General features: G+C 52.2%; 1 protein-coding gene across 2 annotated transcripts in view; it reads right to left on the bottom strand.

Moving 5' to 3' along the window:
• Positions 1 to 13,043, bottom strand: part of Ccdc88c (coiled-coil domain containing 88C) — a 126,282-nt gene that overhangs the window by 36,225 nt on the left and 77,014 nt on the right. For both annotated transcript variants that reach the window (XR_008218356.1, XM_052738790.1), the window contains exons 12-15: positions 12,425 to 12,569; positions 7,566 to 7,750; positions 4,119 to 4,256; positions 1,674 to 2,735 (exon numbers count right to left, since the gene is read on the bottom strand). Coding sequence is in view for 1 of the 2 variants with exons in the window: in XM_052738790.1 (XP_052594750.1) it covers positions 1,674 to 2,735; positions 4,119 to 4,256; positions 7,566 to 7,750; positions 12,425 to 12,569 (1,530 nt within the window). In the remaining variant the exon portion in view is untranslated. The remainder of the gene's footprint in view (positions 1 to 1,673; positions 2,736 to 4,118; positions 4,257 to 7,565; positions 7,751 to 12,424; positions 12,570 to 13,043) is intronic.

Raw genomic sequence — 13,043 nt, forward strand, 5'->3', positions numbered from 1 at the left:
GCCATGCTAGCAGTTCTGGCAGTGAGTTATGGGTTAGAGTAAAATGGATCTGAATGAAGCAGAGAAAAACTAGCATGTTTTTTGGGTTTTTTTTGTTTGTTTGCTTTGGTTTTTTTGGCAGCCTTCTAACATGTCATGGCTACTACCCAAGCCTAGTGTTGCAACGGTGGAGCTCTAAGTCAAAGTTGCTTGGAGATGGGCACTCAGGAGGCTGAGGCAGGAAGTTCAAGAGTTCCAGGCTAGCCTGGACTATACAAGGATTCCCAAACTAGCCTGAGCTATATAGCAAGATTCTGTTTTCAAAAAAAAAAAACAAGAGCAGAACAGCATCTGGGACTGCTAAGTCCCAGAACAGACAGTAGGACTGTCCTACTGTGGTGAGGGAGAAGTGCATCTGTGTGACAAGCCCTGGAGATCCCTGGGTAGTTGGCAACTGCATCATAGCCCACACTGCCTGCACAGATATGGACTGTGGGTGGCATGCAGGGCTTGTGTCCCTCCCCAACTGAACCTACATCAATAGTTTTTTTGTTTTTTGGTTTTTTTTGGACATTGTCATGGCTCTGGGCTCACTTAGAAATCACATCCCTTCTCTCAAGTAGGTATATAGCACCCCATGGCCGCCTCAGGCTGAGCTCCAGAGGGTCGGTCTCTCTCTCTTGATCTCTTCCTTGTCTACCTGCCACATGCTGATGAGCCAGGATACTCCACTAGGGGATAGTTTAGTCACAAGCTACAAGGAGCCAGGTACCCCCATCAGTGAGCTGACCACTACCTGGAACACAACTTGGGATGACACCCACAGGTTGGGCCACTCTACTAGAGCCACACCATGATGGACAAGCCCATAGCCCAAGAAAAGGTACCAAGGGAAGTAGAACAAATAACCCGGGAAGCAGAAAATACAAGAGGCTAAAATGGCCACACACTTTGATCCCATCGCTCCACTTCCAGAAACATAGCCTTTAAAAACTGTCTGATGGTATGTATGCTCATGGACAGGGACATGCAGGACCACTGAAACAGTAAGAACTGGGGATGCTGCTCAGTGAGTGTGCTCAAGACCATGGGTTCAATCCACAGCACCAAAGAGGAAGAAAAATGGCTCCAAACCCAAAACAAAACAGTGGGAAACTCCGAGCTAAAGGGACCTACAATCATCAAAGTCAATCTACAGGCTTAAAACTCTTGCCGTCACAGAGCAATTGGGGTTTTGAAACCTAGTCGGTGTGGGGCCAGGGAGATGCCCGCGCAACTAAAAGCTCTTGCTGACAAGCCTGGCAACCTGAGTTTGATCCCAGAACCCAGAGGGTGGAGGGAGAGCACGCTCTCAGTTGTCCTCCAGTCTCCACATGTACACTGTGACACACATGTACCTATACATATACCAGATAAATAAATGTAAGAAAACCACCACCCCAAACCTGAAACTTACTTCATGTGGAAAAACATGAAAACATAATTCAAAACAAAAACACAGAGTAAGAGGAAGTGATTACCAGGGGGTTGTTAATGAGCGGTGAGACCACCCCATGCCTTTTCTCCCCAGGCTGCTGACCATTAGCTAGCTACCTGTGTTCAGCCTCAGGGTAGACACCAAGTCCCCCCTCCATTCCAGAACCTCCAATCCTGGAAACAGGTCCATTTCGCCACCGCCCCTGGCCGAGGCTCACCTCTCTCAGGGTGGTCAGCGTCTTCGTGTGCACGGTGACCTGCTTGGTAAGGTCCCGGTTGTCCTTCTCCAGCTCCTTCAGCTTGCTGGCTGCATCCCGGCAGCGGGCCAGCTCTTTGTCCAGCGCACGGCTCTCCCTCTCGGCCGCTGACAGCTTGGCAGCGCTGTCATCCAGGACAGCATCCTTGAGCTCCACCTGCTGCCACAGGCGTCTGGTCTCCTTCTCCAGCAGCTTCTTGTCCTTCTCCAGCTGGGCCACCTCCTGCTCCAGCGCCTTCCTGTCCTTCTCGGACCCCTCGAGCTGCTTGTTGGTGAGCTGCAGAGCCTCCAGGTCTCGCTTCAGAGACTGGCGCTCGGCCTCCAGCTCGCCCAGCTCCCTCTCGAGGGCCTGGGACTTGTGGCTGCTGCTCTCCAGGCTGTGCTGCAGGCGCAGGTTCTCGGCACTCACGCTCTGGTAGCTGAGTTCCAGGCGCTCCGACTTCTTGCTTAAAGCCTTCAGTAGCTCCACGCTCCTGCGCAGCTCCTCCTTCTCCTGATCCAGCTGCTGGTTCTCCGCCTCAATCTGCGCCATCTTGGCGCTGGTGAAGTGCATGGCCTCCACCATCTTCCGCAGCTCCAGGTTCTCCTGATCCAGCTGCTTGTTGTCCCGCTCTAGGCCCTCGAGCTGCACGGACACGTTCTGCAGGGTGTCCAAGGACTTCCTCAGCGTCCGGTTCTCCAGCTCCAGACCCTGGCTCTCGTGCTCCAGGGCCTCGACCTTCTCGGTGACCGTCTTCAGGGAGGTCACCTTCTTGGCCAGCTGCTCATTCTCCTTCTCCAGACGGTGCAACTCCTTCTCCAGCACCTCCGCCCGCTCTCCCTTCTCCTTGGCCTCCTCCAGGTCCCTGTGCAGCTGCTGCTTCTCCAGCTCCAGCTGGCTGACTTTGCTGCCGGCCTCAGTCACAGCCTGGTGGAGGGCCCTGTTCTCCTTCTCCACATTCTTCGCGCTGTCGACCGGCGGCCTCTCCCGCAGGGACCACACAGCTTGGTGGAGGTGGCCCTTCTCCTGCTCCAGGTCCTTTATCTATGAGCAAACACATCAGGCATGATCCAGGCTGCGTGCTACAGGAACCCACACCAATGATTTGGGTTAACAAGGGGGCTGCCAAGTAGAAAGTCTTCAACAGCTACCCATCCATGGCTCATCAAAACACACTCCATACAGTGAGCATGGTCTTAAACCTAAATGACACTCTCATTCTTAAAAGTGTTAATGATTCCTGTGGTCCCCCCTCTGTCATGGCCAGCAGGACTCAGTGGACACCCTGCCCGCCTCCACGGCCTTCTCTTGGGCAGCACTTCTGTCTCCCAGCTTCTTCCTACTGTGGGTACGTTGGACAGGCTGCTGCTCTCTGTGCCTCGGTCCCTCCCGTGTCTTCTCATCCTCATAGTCAGTGCCCAAGCAACCTTGCACAATGGCTCTAAAGAGGCCCTGCACCCACTAGCCTCCCCCACCTCCAGTCTATTCACACAAGATCCCCTGTGCCCATTGCCTTCTAAGGTAAGCTCCATGGACAGGGCCCACATGTCTTTTCAGCATGCATAGTGCCAGTCTGAACTTCCTCTCCCTACCTGTTACACATCTACAACACAAGCTAAAAACCTAAATTACCAGATACCCCAGCCTTGCTCTTTACCCTCCAGTTCTTTCTGTCCAGACCTTGGAGCTGTTCAGCAGCCTTAGAATGGCACCATTGAGCTACTCCATCAGTACACTGGGACTTCCTAAAGTGGAAGCAAGCAGAACCCTGCAGGTTTGCCAAGGTCTCTGCTCTGTCACTAACAGGCTATCAGAAATGGGTCATTGTCCTGGGCACTGCAGAATGTTTAGTAGCCTCCACCCTAGTTAGCTTTAACCGTCAAACTGATACAGCCTTGAGCCACCAGGGAAGAGTCTCAATTGAGGGACTGCCCAGATCAGACTGGCCTATGGCGGACTGTCTTAATTATTTATTGATGTAAGAGGGCCCAGTCCACTGTGGGCAGCACCATTCCCTAGGCAGATAGTCCTGGGCTATACAAGAAAGTTAACTAAGCGTGAGCCTGAGAGAGCCAGAGAGCAAGCATCCTCCTCCACGGGTCCTGTTGTACTCCCTTGGCTGTGAGTGAGTTTCCTGGAAGTATGAAGGGTGGAGTACTAGCTTCCCTGACTTCCCTTATGATGCACCTGCAAACTGAAATAAACCATCTCTTCCTCCACATGGCTTTAGGTCACGGTGTTTGTCACGGCCACAGGATGAAACTAGAGCCACTGTGCCAGGGACTCTGGTCTTTTCCTTCCCAGAGTCAGAACAATCACAACTGTCTGAAGACACTGACAGAGGGGTGGAGGAGACACGGCTGTGCTCCTCAGCTCCTCTCCTGCTAGCATGAGCAAGTGAGGTGGTGACGGCGACGGCGTGCCTACCTGCCTGGCCTTGTCAGCCTTCAGGGCCTCCATGTCACTCTGCAGCTGCTCCTTCTCTCGGATCAGCTCCTCACTGAGAGTCTCCAGGTCCTGGTTGCTCTGTTTTTCTCTCTCCAGCTGCGTTTGCAACTTTTCAATCTGCAGATTTAAAGATAGAGCCTAATGTGACGTCAGTCTACCCAAGTGAGCTGTGTTTCCACAGACAAGACAGACAGACAGATCCTTCTCTGCCCAGGTTATCCCCACGGGCCCTTGAGAAACAAGGTGTTAGTGTCACTTTGCAGCAATAGCCTCCCTCCCTCCCTCCCTCCATCATCGACCTGACATCACCTGCACTCCTGCTTGAGGTAAGAGAAGTTACTCGGCAGCAGCCTGCCCTTGTCTGTCCCAAGTTACCCACGCTGCCTTGTGTCTAATCTACCCCACGGCTTGCTTTTTTTTCCTTGACCTCATCTACTTCCGCTCTGTGTCAGACCACATACCCCAACACCCAGTGCTGGATTCCCCACAAGGACTGCGTGGCTCCTTCCCTTCCTTATGCTTGGGGAAAGCACCCAGATGCTTAGGCTTTATCACCCACCCTCAGGTAAACCTGTCATCAAGCCCTGCCCCTTCTGCCCACTCTACTTGCCCCCACACTCCATGGCTGCTGCCCTAGACCAGGCTCTATCATTCTGCCTGGACAGATGATAACCCTCCCATTACCACCTACCAACACCAGGCTCTGAAGGGGGTGCCCGTTAGGATGCAGGCCCTGACTCGGCAGGGCAGCCAATCTTGTTCTCTGGAGATGCCCATGATATCGTCTACTCTTCCGAGGCTTCAAGCCTGGGCTGTCTGTCTCTACCTGCTGTCACCAAGTATATTCAGCATGAGATGCTGAGGCTGGTCTCGAAGTGGCAAAGAGTCAAAAATCATGCTCAATCATGATACCTACTGACCACAGGTAGCTAGCTGACCCTCCCTGGAGACTGCAAGGCCCACGCCCACTTTCTGACTCGATGGGGCCTGGAGGTCTGCATTTTATGTCATCTTAGTGTGCCTCAGGCTGCTGGTTGGGGGTCATTGCTCTAAAAGTGATGCTGAGAAGTATCTGAAGCTCAGCTGAGCCACCACTCAATCTGAACCTTTAAGGGAGGACCAGAGATGCCCAGAGACCCTGAGAGCATAGGGACTGAGCAGTGCCTCTCACTCGGCTGTCCACACTGAGGTGCTGCATGGACAAAGGAGTAAGCTCCCACAGCTCTAAGCATCCTTGTCTATTGTGACTCTGCAGCAATCTTTCTCCTTCTTGAGGTGCCACCCTCTACGGGAGAAGCTGGGGTCCATCAGTGGGAAAGGTGGGGCCAGTAGAGCTGTGCATGCATCATGGTTGTTAGGAGTCCCAGCATAGGACCCTAGAGCAGGCGTGACTCATCCAGCCATGTTGGTTATGGCTTTCCAGAAGGGTGCTACGAAGTGTCACACACAGGTCTTTCCCCAAATCAAGACCTCCCATCTCACCCGTATCTCTGTGCCATTCCTCACCCGAGACCTGATACTCAGAAGGGAGGCTGAGGTGGCTCAGCACATCAGCACAGAGCAAGCTGCGGGGCCAGAAACAAGAAGTGCGGTCACAGTTAGGGAGAGCATTGGCCCGCAGGGGTCAGTGACTGGCCCGACACCTTTAAGAAGGGCTGGACTCCTGTCCCTCCGATGCATACTCCCAGGCCTGTGGGATGAGGCCCCCAGCTCTGCCCTGAGCTATGATGAAGACCATGCCTGTTGGCCTTCATCTCACTCCCCAAAATATGCTCGACCCCACTCCTAGAAAACTATGCCAGCCTTTGTGTCTGATGTTGCCGCTGCCACCTACACATGGGATTTTCCTGTGTTTCCTGCTTGACCCCTCTGGACAGCCTCCATTTTCTCCTTTCTTAGCTCTCTGTTCCACACTCTATTGCTTACTGAAGACAGCACCCCCCCACCCCCACCCCACTCGCCCACCGGTAAGCTGACTGTTGGGCTGAGAGCTAGTTGCAGGCCCGTGAGCCTGAGAAAGCTCTGTCCTTACAGTCGGGGCTCAGACATTTCAGACAGCTGCTCCTGACTTCTCGCAATGGCCCCAAAGCAGGCATGGCCCCCCACCTCTGATAATATGGAATCTTTTCCTATTTGTCTAAAGGAGCTGAACCGTGGTGACACTGGTATAAAGTTACACAAAGACAGGAGGGAGGCAGCGTCTCAAGGACCCAGGGAAGTACGAAGAAGAACATGAGCTCTGAGAACTCAGATTTCCACAAAGACCTCGGACCTAAACAGGCTGCAGCCTGGCTGCTAGGGGTGAGGCAGGGGAAGGCCAAGGACTCCCAGTGAGCCCTACCCCACAGAGGACGGCTGGGGTTAGAGAAAGGAAATTAAGGGGAGCTGAGCTGGTTGAGTATGACCTCCTCCTGGTGCTGAAGTGCTGACCCATCAAACACAGGGAACTGGGACCCAGTCAGTGAGACCTGTATAAAGGACGGAAAACAGCCACCGCTGCTGGCTGGACAGACTGCTGCCAGGTGCAGGGCGCTCTACATACGGGCAGGACACAGGACAACTCTGGTCTGGGAGAAGCAACCTCTTTCTAGTGCCTACTGCTCCCTAGTTACTGGGAACTGTGGAAAGTCATGGCTTTCTGGGGAGCACAGCAGGACAGGGCTGGTAAGAGGCCACAGGACTGCTGAGGGGAAGCCGAAGAAGGTAGGACTAGACATGGGCAGGAGCAGCCATGCTGATGGCAGTGCCCACTGCACGTGTGTATACAGAGAGGCTATAGGGCAGAGGTGACCTACGCTGTCCCCAGCCCAGTAAGAACCCACAGAGTGGGAAGGTTTCATCTTCTTTTATGTCAGCTCTTTTTCACTTGGTCCAACACTGAATGCCCATTTAGAAAGACATCCCCTGCCCTGGGACCACAGAAATCTCAGAGACCAAACCATGTGCTCAAGTCTGCCATTTTTTGCTTTGCACCAAAAGAAAAGGCACAAGAGAGGGGTGTCACCTAGTGTCCTCTAAAGGAAAAACAAGTCATTTGGCAGCTAAAATGTCACATGACACACAGTACTTCAAAGGACCACAAAAGGGGTAAATACAGCTAGATGGTTCCACAAAGGTCCCATTCACAGCAGGAGGGTTTAAGCTGAGCGCCCTGCCCCCCACAAAAGAGAGAAAGCAGCAGAGGCAAGGTCCTAGGGGCTGGTCTCCTCCCAGGAGACATTGTCCCCTTGCCCCTCACTGCCCCAGGTGCCTTATAGGGGACTGAGCAGCAAATCGAGGGAATGTAGACATGAGACACAGGTTCTACAGGAGAGCCACCAGTAAGGAAGTGACGGCTATCTCCCTGGAGTCTGGTTAAGGGCCCCAGAGACGCGGAACTTCCTGCAATGCACACTGGGTGCCCCTGTGCCAGCCCGGAGAAATCACCTTCTTGCCAAGCTGCTGATTCTCTTTCTCCAGCTCCCCACATTTGAGGCTGCTCTCCTCCAGTGCCAGCGACGTGTCCCGCAGCCCCTGGATGGTGCTCTGGAGGCTCTGGTTCTCCTTCTCCAGCTTCAGGATGCGGCTGGAGGCACACTCGTTCAGCTCGAACACGAAGGACTTCCTGGAGGCTGAAGTGCGAGTCAGTCAGGGCCTAGCATTCTGGGAACCCACTTCTACCCTCTGACACAAGCCGAGCTGTAGTGGGTAGCCATTCCAGTTTTGATCTGGAAGTTCCAACCCCCATTGAGGCTTCAGTAACTGTCACACCTACAAGGCAGGGCCAAGAGAGGACCCTGAATACCTGAGATCTGGATGCGCCGGCTCTCTTGGTTCCTGGACCCTGGATGCTGGAGGCAGACGGAGCAGAGTTCTCCAGAGAACACCGCCGGACTGCGCTATGTCTTTCCCAGACCCTGTAACCTATCCCTTCACTTGTAAGTTACCTCACAAAATAAACCTCCCTTTTAACTATGTGGAGTGGCCTTAATAATTTCACCAATACCGAGCCCTGAGAGCTAGGCACCCCTCTTGCTTTCCATTCTCATCCCAGTGGGACTGCTGCTTCAGCACCCAAGAGGGAGGGCCTCTGCTGGCAGTTGGGTCCACTCAATCTAGAGCTTAAGGAGGAACTGGATGACAGTGTAGGAGCCAATCGTGGGACTTAAGGGAACCTGGATCACCACACTGCTCACGCAACTGACTCAAGGGCGGCAGGTATTTTCTGGGTCCACTCCAGGAGCATTGGGCATCTAGGCTGCTGAGCAGGGAGGGCAAAGGGACCAGCTGACTGTGAGTGAAGGGAAGTGGTGCCTGTGTGTGTACACACACACACACACACACACACACACACACACACACACACACACTGGCCAGCCTGGGCTAGAACCTTGATAGGAGAGATTTCCTCTAACTTCACAGTTACGTTGAAGAAAGTCAGACAACGGATGCAAAGCTGCTTTAGATGTCTCAGCGAGATGGGGTACATGTTTTAAAAGGCATCTACTTTGCGTTCACATAACCCAGCACTTTCTTGAGAGTCAAGGACTAGACTTCTTGATCTTTCCTCATACAAGCAGGTGCAAGGCTTCAGGTAAGTCCCAGAGCTTCTGAGGAGGAAAGCTGCAGGCCTGAAACACCCTAAAGAAACAGTCAAGGCTGTTCCCCAGTCCCTCCTCTGTCTGCTCACCAACTCCAGCCTCATCACACTGTACTGCTGATGTTCTCTGCCCCTCCACTCCTGACTCTTACTCATCACCCAGGGTCTAGAGTAAGTAGAGAAGGTGCTGAGGTCCTCAGCAAAGCCATCCACGTATGTCCAGACCCAGCCTGCGATGTTGCCTTGGGCAACTGTAAGCACGGAAGAGTTTGTGTAATCACCGACCAGAGCAACAGCACAGACCCAACAGGCCGTCTTAGAGACTCAACCACGGCAGCAACGGGAGGGGCTGTGATGACCGCACAGTAGGTCCAATCTCAGCATCCACACAGGTTCAGACCCAACAGGCCGTCTTAGAGACTCAACAACGGCCCCAACGGGAGGGGCTGTGATGACCGCACAGTAGGTCCAATCTCGGCATCAACACAGGTTCAGAGACACTTGGGAGGCCCCCTCTCAGCTAAAGAAAGCAACCTAGCCATCACGGATCCTGGAGGAGAACCAACAACCAGGCTTTACTAAACCAGCATAATGTCTAACCCCATTCTAAATATGTATCCTGTGTAGGACTCACCAAACTGAGGGAGAGCATGACAGAAAACCTCAACCAATCAAAATGCAGAGAACAAACCACCATGTGGTGCCCAGCCCCAACTGATACGTCTACAACACAACACCTGCACCTAAGGTCAGGGGTCACAGCAGAAGAGGGGGTGAGAAGATTGTAAGAGCCAGAGGAACAGGAAGTTGGCTGTGAGAGTTAATGCCCTAGAGATGTCAAAGAAGCTACACCATGAAGTTTCCTCATCATGGCTGCGCAAACAAAACCAACAGGACAATACCAACAGACACACTAACATGCCACAGGGAAATCACATGGGATCTCAACGTAGGCAAAGAATTACAGGCAACTAAGGAATGTTGAGAACAGGAGAAATTATCTTCCCCAAGCAAGAGCTCCCAAATTGGTTATCCAATACCAAATGACCAGCCCTGAAAACACGTACATACAAGAGACAGTATACAGACGGAGTAGGGTGTATCTATATATTTAGCTCTCTGTCTCTGTCTCGTGTGTGTGTGTGTGTGTGTGTGTGTGTGTGTGTGTGTGTGTGTGTGTGTGTGCGTGTGTACATACAATTATACAGAGGCCATGAATTTGAGAGAGTGCAAGTGGGGTACATGGGAAGGACTGGAAAGAAGAAAAGGAAGGGGAGAAATGATATAACTATATTTTAATTAAGAGAAAAAAAAGGAACCTAAGTAAAGTACCTGGCCTAAAAGTCCACTAACTCAACCTGTGGCCATTACTTCTTCCTGTTGGACAGTACTTCTGCAACATTTATGTGGAGGTCATTTTTATAATGGTGAAATCTACATAAACTTAGTATTTTAAGTGTCAATTTTTTATTACAATTATTTATGCGTGTGCGTGTGCATGAGTACATGCACATGGAAGTCAGAGGACAACCTGCAGGAATTGACACTCTCCTCCTATTATGTGGGTTCTGGGCATTGAACTCAGGTCCTCAGGCTTGGCAGCAAGCGCCTTTACCTGCTGAGCTGTCTCGCTGGCCTCATTTTGGGTATTTCACTACCATCCATGTTTCTGCTCCTCCCATGCTGAGACTCAGGACAAAGTGACTTTCAAGCTTCTACAAGTTCAACACCGGTACTGAGTGCAAGCAGCTTATCAGCAACGCAGGCAAGCTCCACCCTGATCAGGCACAAAGGCTCGTTCATCAGACCACCTAGCAACCGGGACTCACAGGTACAGAAAACATAAATGGGGCCAGGTAGGGCTAAAGCCTCAGTCTCCTCCCGTGAGGCTGAGGGCAAGCTCGCTGCCCTCATTTTGCAGGTGGGGAGCTCAAGTTTAAAGACATGGTATTACTCCAGGTCACAAGCAGAGGGGCCAGCACTCTAAGCCGTGTCTTTCCAAGTCTTTCTTTCAGAGCCCACTACAGAGGCCAGGGGTAGAGCTCTATGGAGATGTGCTTGGTATACATGAGGCCCTGTCTTCAATCTGCAGCCCAAGCACAATCTGAAGTATTTAGGGCCAGGCACAGCTTAATCCAGCCACTTGGGAGAATGGAGCAGGAGGCTCACCTGAGCCCAGGAGTTTGGAGCCAGTTTAGGCAACATAGTGAGACCAAATGAGACCAACCAACACTATCACTAAGAATAAATCACAAGCCCAGAGAGATGGCTCGGTGGTCAAGAGCTGTTCTTGCAGAGGACCTGGGTTCAGTTCCCAGGACCCACATGGCAGATCACAACCACCTATAACTCTAGTTCCAAGGGATCCAAGACCCTCTTCTGGCCTCCGTGGGCACCAGGCATGCAAGTACTACAGAGATATGCATGCAGGCAAAAACACTCATGCACGCAAAATCATGTGGCCAATGAGATGGCTCAGTGAGGAAAAGTACATGCCACAAAGCCTGATGACCTAGGTTTGGGTCCTCACATGGTAGAGGAATAACCAATCCCCACAAACCGTCCTGACTTCCATGTATGCATACACATGTAAATAAATCTAATTTTTAAAATTAAAAAAAAGAAGAAGAAATCAATCATGGCCGCTGACCTTAAAGGGTTCATAAACTATATACTAAGCAGTGTGAATGGATCAGGCCTTTGAGGTTGGTCCTGGGAGCCTGCACCGCTTCTCCAGTCCACCAGGGAGCAGAAGTTTCTCCTGGTGGACTTGAACTTCATTCAGAGGCAGAAACAATGCCTTCTCCCACCCTGTGTGGCTCCCAGGCACCCCAGCTGGGCACACAAGCACCGAAGCAGACACAGTTCAGTGTCCACAGAAACGAGTTAATTCAACGCTTTCACGTTCAGGGCTGGTAAGAGCTCTGGAAGAAACGACCTGGGTAGTATTCTCAGGGAGTTTTTATCGGTATCTTTCAAACCTAAACCGAGTCAAACGCCCAAGCCTGCTCGGTCAAGCGCTAAGTCAGTACTAACTTGGTATGTTGGGTGCATGGGAAAGGTGAATGTGGCTATTTTCAAACACAGGAATTGGCTTATTGTTTGCTGGGCGCTGGGGCTTCCTGCTACAGTGCTGACTGGGGTCCCCCACCCTTCCCATAATGCACACCTTATCTCAGGGTGCCGGCAGAGGGCAGCAGTGCGTGCCAGGAAGGAGGACTCCCCTCCCCCTCTCCCCCCAGGAAGATCTATAAAGAGCCTGAGACTGGGGACCAACAGTCACTTATCATCTCCACCAGGGAGACAGGACCGGCTGAATCCATCCTGCCCAATTATGCAAATGAACAGGGCAGATAATGTCCAGGGTCCATTTACAATAAGGATTAGTGATCACTGGGGACACTTCTAGTGTCAGGGCTTTCTGTCATCAGCAAAGAGCTGTGATCTGGAAGCTCCTGTGTGTCCATATGGGAAACCAAGAAATCCCAACACTTCATTTGTAGTTTACTTCCGGGCATCCGGGCTGCCAGGCCACTCACGTTTCCCCCGGGGACGACCATAATCAAACAGCTCCAAAGGGCACTTGAGGAGATCACATTTACTTGTGGAGAATAGATGGGCTCTCAGGAAGACGCAGACTCAGCCAAGGGCTCTCTCTGCTCCTGGATGAGGAGCAGTGGCTACGGCGGGGCTGGGCGCTACCTACCATCAGACAAGTCTGCATTCTTGGACAGCTGTTCCAGCTCCCAGCCCAGGTGGGCCGACTCGTTCATACTCTGCTTCTGTGCGATCTCCAGAACCATGTTTTCTTCCAGCAGCTCCTCGATTCGTTTCTTATCTGTGTCCCGATCCTAGGGCAGAAAGAGGGAAAGTGTGAGAGGTCTAACTGGCCTCAGACACAAGTATCCACCACCACCCACTCAGAAGGACAGAATGCTTCCTTTCAGACAGGGAGGTGTACAAAGACACCCCACTCAGGGCCCCAATGCAACAGGGACCCCTACCTGACAGGCCCGTGGCCTGACTAGGTTAAGAAGGAAGTCCTAAGGTCTCAGTGAACACTCTGAGCGTAGGAACACAAGGAACGTGCTTTGCAATATTACACTGTGGTGATGGACAGCTTGTTGCCTCTAAAGCAGGTCTCTGCAGCCTCAAAGGCTGTGACAGGGATGACACACCAGTGCTCAACCCACTCAAGAGCCATTGAGGACCCTTGAGAAAGACATATGTGCTCATCCTTGCAGAAGCAACATACAAGTCAGGTCCTAGCTGTTTCGAGGGCAGTTAAGTGTCCACTTGAGGCACCGAGCTTTGCAAGCTCTTAA

This window comes from Peromyscus californicus, unplaced genomic scaffold (assembly GCF_007827085.1).
Source record: "Peromyscus californicus insignis strain IS unplaced genomic scaffold, ASM782708v3 Scaffold_15__1_contigs__length_86483966, whole genome shotgun sequence".
Taxonomy (NCBI): Eukaryota; Metazoa; Chordata; class Mammalia; order Rodentia; family Cricetidae; genus Peromyscus; species Peromyscus californicus.